This window comes from Notamacropus eugenii, chromosome 1, assembly GCF_028372415.1.
Source record: "Notamacropus eugenii isolate mMacEug1 chromosome 1, mMacEug1.pri_v2, whole genome shotgun sequence".
NCBI classification, from domain to species: Eukaryota; Metazoa; Chordata; class Mammalia; order Diprotodontia; family Macropodidae; genus Notamacropus; species Notamacropus eugenii.
The window spans coordinates 534014740-534028512 of NC_092872.1; the positions used below are offsets into that span (position 1 = coordinate 534014740).

The following is a 13773-nucleotide window of genomic DNA, read 5'->3' on the forward strand; positions in this document are numbered from 1 at the left end:
AATGGTCTAGGTCAAGGGTCCACAAGTAGTGTTAGAGGCAGGATTTAAAATTGTTTTCCTATATCCAAGCCTAGAACTTTATCAACTATTCCATGCTTCCTTTCTTATTCCATGTAAGCTACTCAAAATGAAGTGAAATCAACATCCAAGTTTTTGTTTGTTTTTTTTATCAGTAAACAAACAGAAGACTGGGAGTATCTTTTCTCTCCTGAAGAATTTAAAACATCTTTTCTTAATTACCCTTAAACAAAGGGGACAACTCAGCATTTCAAGTTCTGCTATTGTAATGAGAATCCCTTAAAGAAAGGTAAAGGGATACCAAAGAATTTTAGTCTGAGCTTCTGGAGGTTGTAAGTCTTGTCTAGAAGAATCCCAAGGAGACAGACTCCAGCTTGTGAGGCTGTCTGGAGATATTCTGATTTTGGCGTTGATGATATTCTAAGCAATAGCACTAGATTTGAAGCTGTTTTTTTGTTGTGGGTTTTTGTTTATTTTCTGTTTTTTGTAAAGGAAGCTATGAATTACTATCAAGTAACTATTCAGTTACTACTATTGAGACCTTAAAATTCGGAATTTTCTCATCACATCTGTTGCAAATCATCTAGCAGATCAAAATTTTTTTAAATGTTTGATTTCCGTAATCCAAAGAGAAGATGTGATGACTCAGACACTTTTTATGTTGTGCACTTAGAATCTTAGACCTCATGATAGATGTTTTCCGTTCCCTTGGAGGAACCTTCTGCTCAACAAAGAACTTGTTCTGTGACCTTTCTTCTCAGACTCTCATAGACCATGGCTTGCAATTTGCTGGCACTTCTGTAACACACTGCAGAGGAAAGAAAGTAGTTGTTGACTAGCAAGATCCCTGTTGTACATCCTTCCAATTATCCTCATCCCCTCCACAATTAAACACATCTCCTCAGTCCTGTCTTTTGGAACACAGCATTCACACAGGTCATAGCTCATTGATTCTAGAACAGAGTGCCCTTCATAGAATTTCTGGCTAATACCACCAGCTATTCATTTGAATCTGGACGGGAAAATCTATACATTGTGTTGTATGGCTGCCTCCCTGGACATTATTAAAATAACTAGAAGAAAATGGATCCTTTATAGAGAATTTATGGGAGGCCACAGATGAAAGTCACATAATAAGAGAAAGTAAGGACATCATGCAATCTTTATCAGTGGAGGGATTATTGTTGTCATCATCATCATTATCATCATTTCCTTATCTTTTGATGGATTACAAATAGAAATGGTTCTGGCACTTGTCAATATGCTCCTATTATTTTTTTATGTGTAATGTTTAAGGACTATTGTGCAGGCAGACAAAGTGATTGTGTTTTATAATTAAATAAAAGTATCAAGTTATAAGCCCATTTTCTAATTACTTTTATTACTGATGAAAAGTCCTTATGCTTTATCGATGGCCATCAGAGTGCTCTGCTGTGTATATGCAGCTCAAGACAAACCCTGAGATAAGACACTAGTTCTGAAGTTGAGACCGAGGAAAAAATCCTCTTCAACCAGTTTTTGCAGGCTGTCTTTCAACTGAACCAGCACACAAACAAAATCAAATCAACATTTCCCAAAGGGATGCCAAAAAAAGAAAATACTCTCTGTATCATTTGTCTCTCTTCACAGAGCCACAGCATATTAAGGCTTCTATACATGTCAGTGACTAACTTTGAAGACATGACTTTTCTGTGGATCTATTATATACCTCCTTTATTCATATCTATGAAAAGCATAGATAGGATCCATGCCTGGGGACTTTTTTTGTTTTTTAAGTTCCAAGGAGGCCATGTGACCTGTGTCCCTGCTACAAAACAGAGAGTTTTCTCATCATTTTATTTCCCTTTCAGAAAGTCTGAGCCAGGAGAGGTATAAAAACGGTGGGGTAGTGGGATGTTGCTTCAGGGTAGGAAACTGAGAGTGCCAATAGACCCTGTGGGAGAGTGCTTCCTCCTCTGAAAGGCTCCACTTTCAGAGGCTTTTTCACCATAGTAGCTTCATCACTGAATCTATATTGTCCCACAGAGAAGGAAGCCCATAAGGCCTTCTCCTTTGCTCCTCAACATTGGTTTTCATAATAATTCACAGACAAGATTTCTTTCCAAACCCCTTCCATTCTAGAAGAATTATCATTGAGGCTATGGAAATCATACCAAAGTGGTGAACTTGTCCACACAGGCATTGCGGATCTTCTCTGGAGTGGCAGGGCTGTCCAGCTGGAAAAGCTCCCTTATCTTACAATCTGCATGCTGAGCACGGGCTGCAGAGATAGCATCCTTGATGGCAAAGAAGATGGAGGAGGCCAGGAAGAGGGGGGGCTCTCCAACAGCCTGTGCAAATAGAAAGCAGGGGAAAGGAGTCAAACTGAGCCCCACGCTCATTTTATTGTATAGGAGCCTGGATCATATAAATATGTAGGAATACAGGATGAGTTGCAAATGGGGACCTTACTCAGTGAGTGAAAAATGAGAGCCAGACCTGGAACTTGGATTTCATAACCAGACCATCAAAAGAAGAATGGACAAAGAACAAAGGAGAATGTTTATTTGGCTTTGGAGGCAAATTAAGGAGGTGGAGAGACCTAGGTGAATGACAAACTGTATTAAGAATAATACAGTTTGGAGAATGGCTGAACAAACTGTGGTACAAGAAGGTAATGGAATATTTCTGTGTTGAAACAATGGATATGATGAGAAGAGTGAAGCACAGAAAGATATGAACTGATGTAGAATGAAGCTGATAGAGTCACAAAAACAATATATGCAATGACTACAAGAGAAACAGAAAAAACAACAACTACAAGGCAATAGAAAATGACTCTTGCAAAATTACAAAGAACAAAGCTTAACCCCAAAGATAAGATATGAGAAGACAATTTTCTCCATTTCTTAGCATGGGGACTGGTGGTCCACAAGTGTGAAACATTAAATATGTTGTCAGATGTTTTTTTCAATGTGCTAATTGGTTTTGCTGAATTTCTTTTCTTCCTATTTTTCTTTTAAAAAAAATCTTTGTCGTGAGATGGCTCTCTAAGGGGGAAGGGAAGGAAGTTTATAGGACAAATTGAGGTTATATAATAACAAGATATTTATTTAAAATAATAATAGCTTTTACTTATGTATCACTTTACATACATTATTTCATTTCATCCTCACAACTATCCTGTGAGAGAGGTACTATTAATTTTACAGATTTCTTTCTTTTTTTCTTCTCTCTCTTTCTCTCTCTCTCTCAAAGATTTTACAGATGTGCAAAGCAAAGTTCAAAGAGATCAAGGGACTCGGCCATGGTAAAGGCAGGCATTTGAGACTGTATTGGAACCTGTTACTTTTCTGACTCCAAGACCAGCACTCTATCCATTACACTAGGCTGGCTCTTCTCTCATATCTTAGCCAATCCTTACAACATGGCTAGGAGAGTTGTCATGGATTATTAGCCACATCATTTAACAAATGAGTAGATTGAGGCTTGCCTAAGATCAAAGATAATCCCTGCAAAGTTGAGTCTACCTTTGACACTTGTGGAGCCACACCAACTTAACTAGACTAATCTGGAAATTTTCCTAAACTGATTCTAGATGATGCAGGTTCATATTCCATCAAGATATCCCTTCAAACTCAAACTCAATTTGAATCTTTGGGCAGGGCTAGCACCCAGCACCATTTGTTTCCAAGAGAACAGGACAATTTTAGACCTAGGCAATAGACAGCTGAAAAGACCACTGCCTTTTACACTGACTCTAAAAGAGACATTTATTAAGCCCAAATATGCACATCCTATAGTGATACCTTAGAGGCATAGATGGCTTTTTTATTAGGACAGTCCCGGAGAAGAGATACTCTAAACTCAATAGGAATGTTGCCAAAAGCAGGAATCTTGTAGGTGCTGGGTCCCCGAGTATGTAGGCTCCCTTCAGGAGAGTAATGCAGCTCCTCCAGAGTAAAGAGGCCAAGGCCTTGGACAAATGCCCCTTCTACCTGCAAGACAAAGATTCACTCATTACCCTAGCTCTCAACACCAAGTACTGGACTTTTCTCAAAGGAACTCTTCCCGTGGAGAACCCAAATCTAATGAGACCTGAGAAATAGCCTAATAGAAGAATGAAGGGATGAGAAGATCATTGCATTATTTCTCTAGCATATGAAAGTATTCAGAGCCTAATTAAACAATGGCAGATCTATGTCATCCCATTACTCCTCATTGACCTTCCACATCTAGTCCTTACGGTGACTACTAGTTGGCACTTCCACCAAGAGTTTGATCCAGAGAAGGGGCATACAAAATCCCAACTTGTTATGGTCATGTGATACTCATAAAAGCTTTGATAGGGGAGGAGTTTCATACATTGATCAACACTTTTTCTGGGAATTAGACTTTTGCTTTCAGTTATTATAGAAAATGCCCCATGAGAAAATTCTCTACCACTATAGATCTGAAACCTCTCTGTCCATCTTTTAGTCTTACAGATTCACTTGTGGAACTCAGAGTTCAAATGATTTCTCCAGGGTTTATGCAGCCAGTGGCTGAGCTCTCCTAATCAGAGGTAGGACTTGAACCTAGGCCTTGCTGCCTCTGATGTCAGTTGTCTATCAGCTACACCAGGGTGTATGGGCCCAAAAGCTACTGATTGCTGCACAACCAGATTAAAATATAATTGGGAAATATTTAACAAAATAAGCAAAAATACAAACAGATATAGATAATGTTAATATGTGGTTTTTAAAACACATATATGGGCTGCAGAAATCCTTTTGTATGGTTTTGTATGGTTCAGTGGACTGTGTTTCTATTTTAGTTTCATACCACTTAACTATACAATGTTGTATATATGTTTGTCTTTGCAAAAAACCTTGATAGGAAGAAGAAAAGGGACCTCCCTTTCATTTCTGAGGAAGTGGAGAAGTAAGAGAGAGAAACAGGTCTCTCAGCTTGCAGTTGTCAATGATGCCACACAGGAAAAAAGCAAGTTCTCTTCCATATGCACAATTTCTGTTCTCATCTGTGACATCCCAGACAGAGAACTAACGAGGAGTCTTCCAAGGCCCCTTTAGCACTAGTGTCCAGTTAATACACAGAGTCTCTATGGATTCACTAAATCCACATCTTAAGGAGAAATGATCTGCTTATTAGAATGTTGGATTTCTGTGTGTTGTTATCAGTTGCTCCTGTACCTAGAAATATGATTTAACTTCGAGACTTACCTGCTCAATATTTCTATCCGGTCACTTCTTTCATCATTCCCTAAACCTCAGGTTTGTATCTTCTGTGTATTGGGCACATCATTTGTTTATTCCTTTAATTCTGAATAGGCATCGCTTAAGTTTGGTCATTACTCTGGAAACTTTCCCTTCCACAATCCCCTCCCATCCTCTACCCTCTAGCCCTCCCAATGATCTCTGGTGCAACTTCCAAGCTTTCAACTCTAATCTCTGCCATAAGATTTTATTGAAGGAGAAAGGAAACCATGATAATTTCTAACTTCCTACTCTCTCTGGGAATATATCTGCAGACTTCTCCCCACTGTCTACACTGTCTACTCCACAAAGGCTTTGCTCTCAATATGTCTGGATGTATACAATACGTTTTACTGGTGGCAGGGGGAAGGATAGTGGTCCAGACCTGTGACTCCATTGATGTAGGAAACTTCTTGAGAGAAAACTCCCTCTATCAATGCAGATCAACAATTCTTCTCCAAATTAGTCCTGAAGAATTGTCTGGAGCACTTTAAGTAGCTTGTCCATACTCACACAGCCAATATATGCCAGAGGCAGGATTTAAACCTGTCTTCCTGACTCTGAGGCCAGCTCTCTATTCATTAGGTCATGCTTTTTCTCATCTAACACTTTTACTGTCCTGAATTTATTTGGTTGTTTGTGCTACCTTTTAAAGAAAGCTCTTATTAGTGTCATTTGTCTTAAATTTAAAATGTCCACTCAGCAGGGACCATATTGACCTAAAACCACTATGCAATGCTTCAAACCATACTATGGGTGAATATTCTTAGTAAGTAGGGGTTTTTTAATTTAATTTAATTTTTCCAATTGAATAAATGTTTTTTCTTTCCCTCCCACCTCTCCAAAGAAAAAAGAGAGTAAAACCTTCATAATGAATATGCATAGTAAACAAAATAAATCCCATGGATTGGCCATATTGTAAAAAAGATCGCTGTCATTCTAGACTCAGAATCCATCCATCAACTACTTTTCTAGTTGGGGGGGTTCTAAAAGTAACTATTCAATTGCTATGGCAACTGAACCAGAAAATCAAAATGGAGAAACCAGTACCTAAATCTATTTCAATCCTAGTTTTCCATAAGATCCTTACCTGTCCAATATCTATAGCTGGATTCAGGCTGGTTCCAACATCCATGACAATGTCTGTGCGGATGTTCTACAATGGAAAGAAAAGTTGGAGTAGTGTGAAGACAGATAAATACAAAAAAACCAGTCAAGATCTTGGCTAGGTTAGGTTCTGGAAGTACCTTAGTGAACACCACCTTGCCACTCTTCCATTATTGTACACATGGTGTCCCAGACCCACTTGATCCACAAGGCTCATTGATTTCTAAATTATTCTGTCCTCGCTCAAGTCTTACTGCTGCAAGCATCAACTAGATCATAGGAATCAGAGTTGACTGCCTGACCCATACCATCCTCTTCAGAAAGTTTAGCTGTATTTACAATCCACAGTATCAGTAGCCCACCCACATCATTTTCTCAATGAAACTATTGAAGCAGTCAAAAACAGTTTTCCAAAAATAAATATATATGATCTTAAAGAATGATACCACCAGAGTAAATTGACAGGGAACCAAGGCAGCTGACTAGAAAAAACATATCAAAGAAGTCATTTTCTGTCCTCTGAACATGATAATTACCAGATTTATATGCAAATAATGTATGTGGCAGCACCATTCAGATCTATGAGATGAGACTTCAGAAACCACCATAATTTTCCTACCAATGTTTGCATTCAGTGGTTGAACCCAACAAGCCCCAGTGGATTTCCTGAATTGTTTAAACCTTCAGTCACAATATGTAGACAAATGCACAGGTTCACTGAAAAGCACATGAATAGAGGAGCAAGAAAAGTGTGACTGAAAAGTCAGAGTCACAGCAGCCTAATCTGATCTACCTCCTTGAATTGTCACATGACTACTCAGAGTCAGGATTTGAACCCAGATTGGACTCTCAGAATCAACCATCCAGGTCAATCTCATTTAACAGGGAGAAAAATTTACTGAGGGGTTGTTGTTCCAAATCTACCCTTCTATCTACCCTACGATTGTATTACAAATAACTTACGTGACACAAAGCTGGCTTAAAGTACATGTTCAATAACCGTTGAATTAATTAATTAATTAATTGATAATTTGTGCCCTGCAGATATCAAGCAAGGACGAAGTTTTTAGAAGAGAGAAAACTTAGTATTCAGAAAAATATAGTACATCCATGGTTATCAAGCTGCATGTTTTGAGATCACCCTAAAGGAATCTTAAAGATTAACTAAAAACTAAATGAACTTAAAACTAATTTCTTCATTTTACAAATGACAAAGATGAAACCCATAGAAGTAATTTTTTCAAGGTCAATAGGTAGGAAGCAGCAGAGCCCACTTTCAAACCCAGATATCCTGACTCCAGATCAAGCCTTATTTCCATTATCCTATGTACCTAAGGTTTGCCAATCACATTCACTTCCTAGGGTCTGATGGTACAGCTCAGCACTTCTTGAGTGTGCTGAGATTATGTAAAACTATCAGATTTTGAGTCAAAAGATCTGGATTTGAATTTGTTACTCCTCTGTGACCTAAGGAAAATAATTCATCCTCTCTAGGTCTCAGTTTATTCATCTATAAAATAGGAGAGAAGGTGGGAATGATTGAATTAGATTCTAAGTTCCCTTCTACTTCTAGGTACATGATTCTCTGATTTATCAGGTCTATCGGTCTTTAAAGTTTTCAATCCTAGGAACCTATAATGTTCTTAAACAAAGGATTTTCCTGCTAATAGCTCACAGTGTTACTAACCAGTAACTTACTGGTTAGCTTGACTTGAATAAGAGGGTTCCAAGCTTCTTACCTTATGATCACCTGTTAAACAGTCTATCTCAACCTCAGAGCAAGCTACACCATAGGAGAAGTAGTGGAAGGGATTTCCAGAATTGGTTTCAAAGCTGTAGCCCAGGTTTGGTGTTCTGGGAAGAAAAGATATCATACATTTCAAGATGAACAGTAGGAAAAAGCAGACCTTCCCTATAACAGGAATCAATGTCTATGGCACATTAAGGTTCTCAAAAACCTCATGAGATAGTACAAGTATTATTGTTCTTCTTCCCATTTTACAGGTGAGGAAACTGAGTTTAGGAGACATCATAGGACCATGGACAGATAGAAGAAATCCATAATCAGCCATTCAAGCCAATCTCATTTTACAGGGAAGGAAACTTACAGAAGTTACAGAGCTGATACTTAACCCCAGGGAGTGAAAAGTCTTTCCCAAAGTCTCTCAAGTAGTAATTAGTAAAAGTGATATGGAAACCTAAGTCCTCAGATGTCAAATTCAATGACCTCCCAGTTGCACCACACTGCCTTTCAAAGAAACCTCAACTTTCTCCTTGAGCTCACAGAAGTTTTCATTTTCATTTTCCAACTATTCAACAACAAAGTCAAGACAGAACATTTTAACCTGGCAAGGAAATCTAGGTATTTTCCTAATATATGATCTATCCTTGCCATTGTAATCATGTATTTTTATGAGTATACTATTATCAATCAATGGAAATTAATGAATCAAGTCCTTTTGTAAATCAGAGTTCCATCCCAATTTTTGAGATAGACAATGAGAGCCTCAGAAGGGTCACAGATGTGGTTACATTTAAATCCAGAGTCTTCTCAGGTAGAGAGGTCTACCTGTAAGGAGTTTTTGGGCCGTGTTGCTGCCGAGTCTACCTTACTATTAAAACAGCAGTAGAATGTAAACTTTTTGAGAGCAAATTCTTTTACTGTGGGGATTTGTTCTGTGAAGTTTAGATGCAGTCAAAGGGCCGCACTTGAGGACCAAGAGGGCCACAAGTTCCCTACCCTGGTCTAGAGAGCCTCAATTTATTGTTTAAATTGCTTTGTTTTTCTATCTCTTCTGCTGACATTCTTTTGGTCTCAGAAAAAAATATTTTTTAAGAAGTCTATACATATACACCCACAGGCTTCATACCCTAAAAAGATCATTAAAAGCAAATAAAACTCTATTACTTGAGTTTAAATAAGAAACTAAAGGTTTGCCAATTAAAACTTCATAGGGAGAGGTGTTATCAAAATGAAACCAATGTTAATTGTGCCTTCACCCATTTCTGAGCTTCTAAACCTAATGGGCAGGCCTTCAGTCCATTGATGTCTTTGGTTGATAACATATTTCAAAGAGGCAATGTGGTGCAGTAAATAGTTTCTGGACACAAGGGTCAAGAAAGTCTGGGTTCAAATACAGCTTCTGACACTTCTAGCTATGTGGACATAGCTCTGACCCTCACTTATTATGGGAATCCTTATTATGGGAATAAAAAGGCTTATGTTACTTACTTCACAGAGTGGTTGGAAGGCACAAGTAAGATACGGTATTATAAAATACTTTGCAAAGTTTAAAGCCCATAAAAATGCCAGAGTAGAAGACTGAGAAAATGGCGTCACCTTTAAATGGCCCCAGGTAACTCTGTAAGGCTATAAATTGCAAAGTGCACTTCATTCCTGTCTGTCTCAGTTTCCTCAGTTGTGAGAAGAGGATAATAATGTCCTACCAGCTGGGCTGCTGTGACAATCAAGTGAAGTAATATTGGTAAAGCACTTAGCATAGTGGCTGGCACACAGTAGGCACTACATAAATGTTAATTGCTATTATCATCATTGTGATCATAATTATTGTTATCAAAATTGGAAGGAAATTCCCCACAAGGCATTCTCTGTACCAGAGGAATAATAGGTCTGGTCTAAAAAATGTCCGTTATTATCACCATCAAAGCTGAAAAGGAATCAATGCAACCTCTCCACTGAATTTATCATTTTGTAACAAGGCCCAAAGTTTCATGAGAAATATGTTGGTTCTATCAAAAGGAGTGCCCCAAATGGAAAATCCCGGGAATACTCTACTTCCACCATTGTACAACAGTTTTGTCTATGGTGTTAATGGAAAACTCATATGGAGTGAAAGGTTAGCACTCTCTGTGCCTGGCCACGTAATCAGAATTCATAATGGTGAAGTTTTTCCAACAGTTCCTCAGTAACCAAATATGGTGAATTAGAAAAGAATGAACAGTTACCTATAAAATCCTGTGGCAGACAAACTCACTCGTTCCAGGTAGGCAGCATTGACCTGAGGGAGAGAAAATGATCATGAGAGCTATGGCCAGGTTACCTATCCAACCTCCAGGCTTGGAGGGAATCAGGAAGACATAGCTAGACCTGCTGTTCTAGACTGGAATGTGGCCACCCAAGCTTCAAACCTCAACCATCCATCACCGCCTCTTCTCTCTCCCTATCACTGAGTCCTGCTGAGAATTCCTTTATGATGTTTCTACAATTATTTTTTCCAGCATTGCCTCTGCTTTATTTCAGGATATCATCACCTGAAACGTAAATCTGCCTCCTTATAAATGCCATCCATTGCTCCCAATTCTGTCCTCTAAGCCCAAGCAGAACAAGAAAATTTTTCCTCCATGTGAGTCTTTTTTTATGACTGAAACTACTGAATAACAACAGAGGAACTTGTATGACCTGCATGACCTTAGGCAAGTCATTTAATCCTTGGGCTTCATTTTCCTAATTTGTCAAATGAAGGGTTTGGACTAGATAGTCTCTAAGGTCTCTTTCAGCTGTGGAGCTTTGATATAATGATGAATATGTTATTGGAATTAAACTGTTGAAAAAATTCGTCATGTCTCCTCCTCCCCTAATCCTATCTCCAAGACTTTTCTTTTCCAAACTAAAACCCCCAGTTCCTTCAATGTGGCACAAAGCTCAAACCCCTCACACAATTCTGGTCACCAGTTTTTGTTATTATCATTCTTGCTGGGGGTGGGGTTGGGGTAAAACCCACTGAGGTAGGGAACTCCTAGTGAGGAAACTCTACCAGTGCAGATCAGAAACTGCACTGCTATGTTTGGTCTTAGGAAGATGCCCCGGACCACTGCCCAGGATCACATAGCCAGTGTGGGTCAGAGATGGGATTTGAACCCAGGTCTTCCAAATTCTGAGGACCAACAGTTTTCTATCCTACATGCCATAGTGTTTCACCTATTCGCTCCACTTCAAAATGTCCCTGATCCCAGTCAGAAATGAAAATATCAGCCAACAATCACAATTGCAGTAGCTGATATTAATACCTTTCTGCATTTGCAAATCACTTTATTGACATTTTTCTCTTAAAATTCGGTTACTCCTAAGAGAGACACTTAAATAATTAGCTAATAAGCTAATACCTCATAAGGATTAGTTCCAGTCATCAGAGACCAAGATAGGGCCCTGAGGGGAAGAGGTTACTGGAAGGGGGGGAAGAGGATTTAAGGAATGAAATATGGAGGCAAAAAAAAGCATGGTTTGTTTCATTAATTTCCTAGGCATGAAGCCCAAAAGTCTTAAAGGCAATGACAATACTGTTACAAGTCATAAGAAAAAATGACAATGAGAACAAAACCTAAAATACATTCCCTGTGTGTGATTTGGTAGATGTTGTCTTAGGGCCACTCTTCCTTGGAAAAGATATCAAGAACAAGAGAAAGAAATCTCTCTGTTCTCTATTTTTTCATCTCTATATCAGTTTTCCATTCATAGACAAAATTCAGTTTAATTCCAATAACATATTTATCATTATATCAAAGCTCCACAGCTGAAAGAGACCTTAGAGACTATCTAGTCCAAACCCTTCATTTGACAAATTAGGAAAATGAAGCCCAGGGATTAAATGACTTGCCCAAGGTCATGCAGGTCATACAAGTTCCTCTGTTGTTATTCAGTAGTTTCAGTCATAACTCTTCATAATCCCAGTTGGGGTTTTCTTGGCAAAGATACTAAAGGGGTTTGCCATTTCCTTCTTCAGCTCATTTTATGGATGAGGAAACTGAGGCAAACAGGGATAAGTGACTTGCCCAGGGTCACACAACTAGTAAGTGTCTGAGGCCAGATTTGAACTTAGGAAGATGAGCCTTCCTAAACTCCAGATCTAGTACTCTCTCCACTATACCATCTAGCTGCCCCTAGTAAGTACTTATTATGGAAGGTCTTTACTAAAGATATCCTCCAGTGGCTCTTCATTGTGTGCAGGTGACTGGCATGCATGAGCTCTGGCAGGTCCTACCAAGCTGGAAAGGCACTGAATGCTGAACTGTGTGTATGTGCATCAATAGAGGACTAGTCTTGGTCAGAGTATCAGAGTTCTTCCCTAGAGAACTGATCCAATGGATGGATTTTGAGGGACCAATGAAACTCATAAAACCTATCTACAAAGGCAAAGAGGTTATACACTGCACCAGTGGATGGAGCTCCTGAATCCAGGAAATCAGAGATCCTGAGCATTTTGTACTACAAATACAAACAGGTCCTAGGTTTCACCATGTTTATCTTTAATAAATGCACACTTACCCAGTCTTCCCAGGATCCATTGGGGTTTTTCTTTTTGAAGGGTTCTAGCCTTTCTAAGATGGTTTTACATGCTTCCTAAAGGAAAAAGCACACACAAATCATGCCCGCCCCCCCCAAGATATTGGTCATTGGTCATGATATCATAGATTTAGAGCAAGAAATGACCCTAAAGGGCACCAACTTCAAATCTTTCCTTTTACAGCAAGGCATCTGAGACAAACAGATAAAATGATTTGCCCAGGGTCACACTGCTAGTAAAGGTCTGAGGCCACATTTGAACTTGGGTCTTCCTGACTCAAGTCCAACTCTTCCTCAACTACCCCAAAAGTCCCTATATGGTATGTAAACTTTATTGCATTGCCCCTCCTCACTCAGCATTCCCCAGAAGTTACAGAAATACCCCAGAACTCTGGGATGCAGAGTGGGGTTGACTAAAGACTAGAGGTAATCTCTGACTTTCTCTGTGGGATACACCTACAGTCCAAGGACCCTTGCTGAGGTGAGCACCATACAGAAGAAAAGCTCAGAAAGTAGGTATTACTCAGAAGGCTGCCATTTTGCTTCCTCATTCACTGCCACAGCAAATCTTTTACATGAGTTAAAACATACTGATTTTATTGCAGCATATTGAAGGAGCCTGTTAAGGCTGTGTCTGAGATCATTAACCCCTCATTTCAGTCAGGTCTCTTATATCAAGGATCACAGAGTAGTTATCACATCTCTTGACTTGGCCATCTCACTTTCTGTTCACTGTTCTGCCCTGTCCATTTACTTGTCTTCAGCCTTGACAGCTAAATGCAAAGATGTTAATCGATGCAGTTATGAACCTTGTGGCTTTTCTTGTGCCCTTGAGTCTGGAGGAAGCGTAGCAGAGAAACAAGAACAACTCATGAACAAATAGCCTTAGGGGAATACTGCATAGACATCCCAAGGAGGCAACTTTGGACCTGAAGCATACCAGAGACCTATAGAGTCCCACAAGAACCTTACAAAGACAGCCTGTCCATTGATGTCAGTGCTGACAGAGGCAGCTGTAGGAGAAGTGTTGGGCACTGTAGTGGTGCTTGTTTCACTGATGTAAATCTTGGAGGTGGGGATCCTCAAAGTTCTGCTGGCCACCTGTAAAACAAG

The 13773-nt window shown here is 39.2% G+C and overlaps 1 protein-coding gene across 1 annotated transcript in view; it reads right to left on the bottom strand.

The window, feature by feature from the left end:
- Positions 1 to 466: 466 nt before the first annotated feature.
- LOC140520264 (xanthine dehydrogenase/oxidase-like) overlaps positions 467 to 13773 on the bottom strand; it is a 65565-nt gene continuing 52258 nt past the window's right edge. Inside the window, exons 29-36 of the mRNA XM_072634114.1 lie at positions 13633 to 13761; positions 12643 to 12717; positions 10326 to 10378; positions 8099 to 8213; positions 6343 to 6408; positions 3807 to 3995; positions 2172 to 2348; positions 467 to 826 (exon numbers count right to left, since the gene is read on the bottom strand). Of these exons, the coding sequence (XP_072490215.1) occupies positions 776 to 826; positions 2172 to 2348; positions 3807 to 3995; positions 6343 to 6408; positions 8099 to 8213; positions 10326 to 10378; positions 12643 to 12717; positions 13633 to 13761 (855 nt within the window). The 3' untranslated portion in view covers positions 467 to 775. The remainder of the gene's footprint in view (positions 827 to 2171; positions 2349 to 3806; positions 3996 to 6342; positions 6409 to 8098; positions 8214 to 10325; positions 10379 to 12642; positions 12718 to 13632; positions 13762 to 13773) is intronic.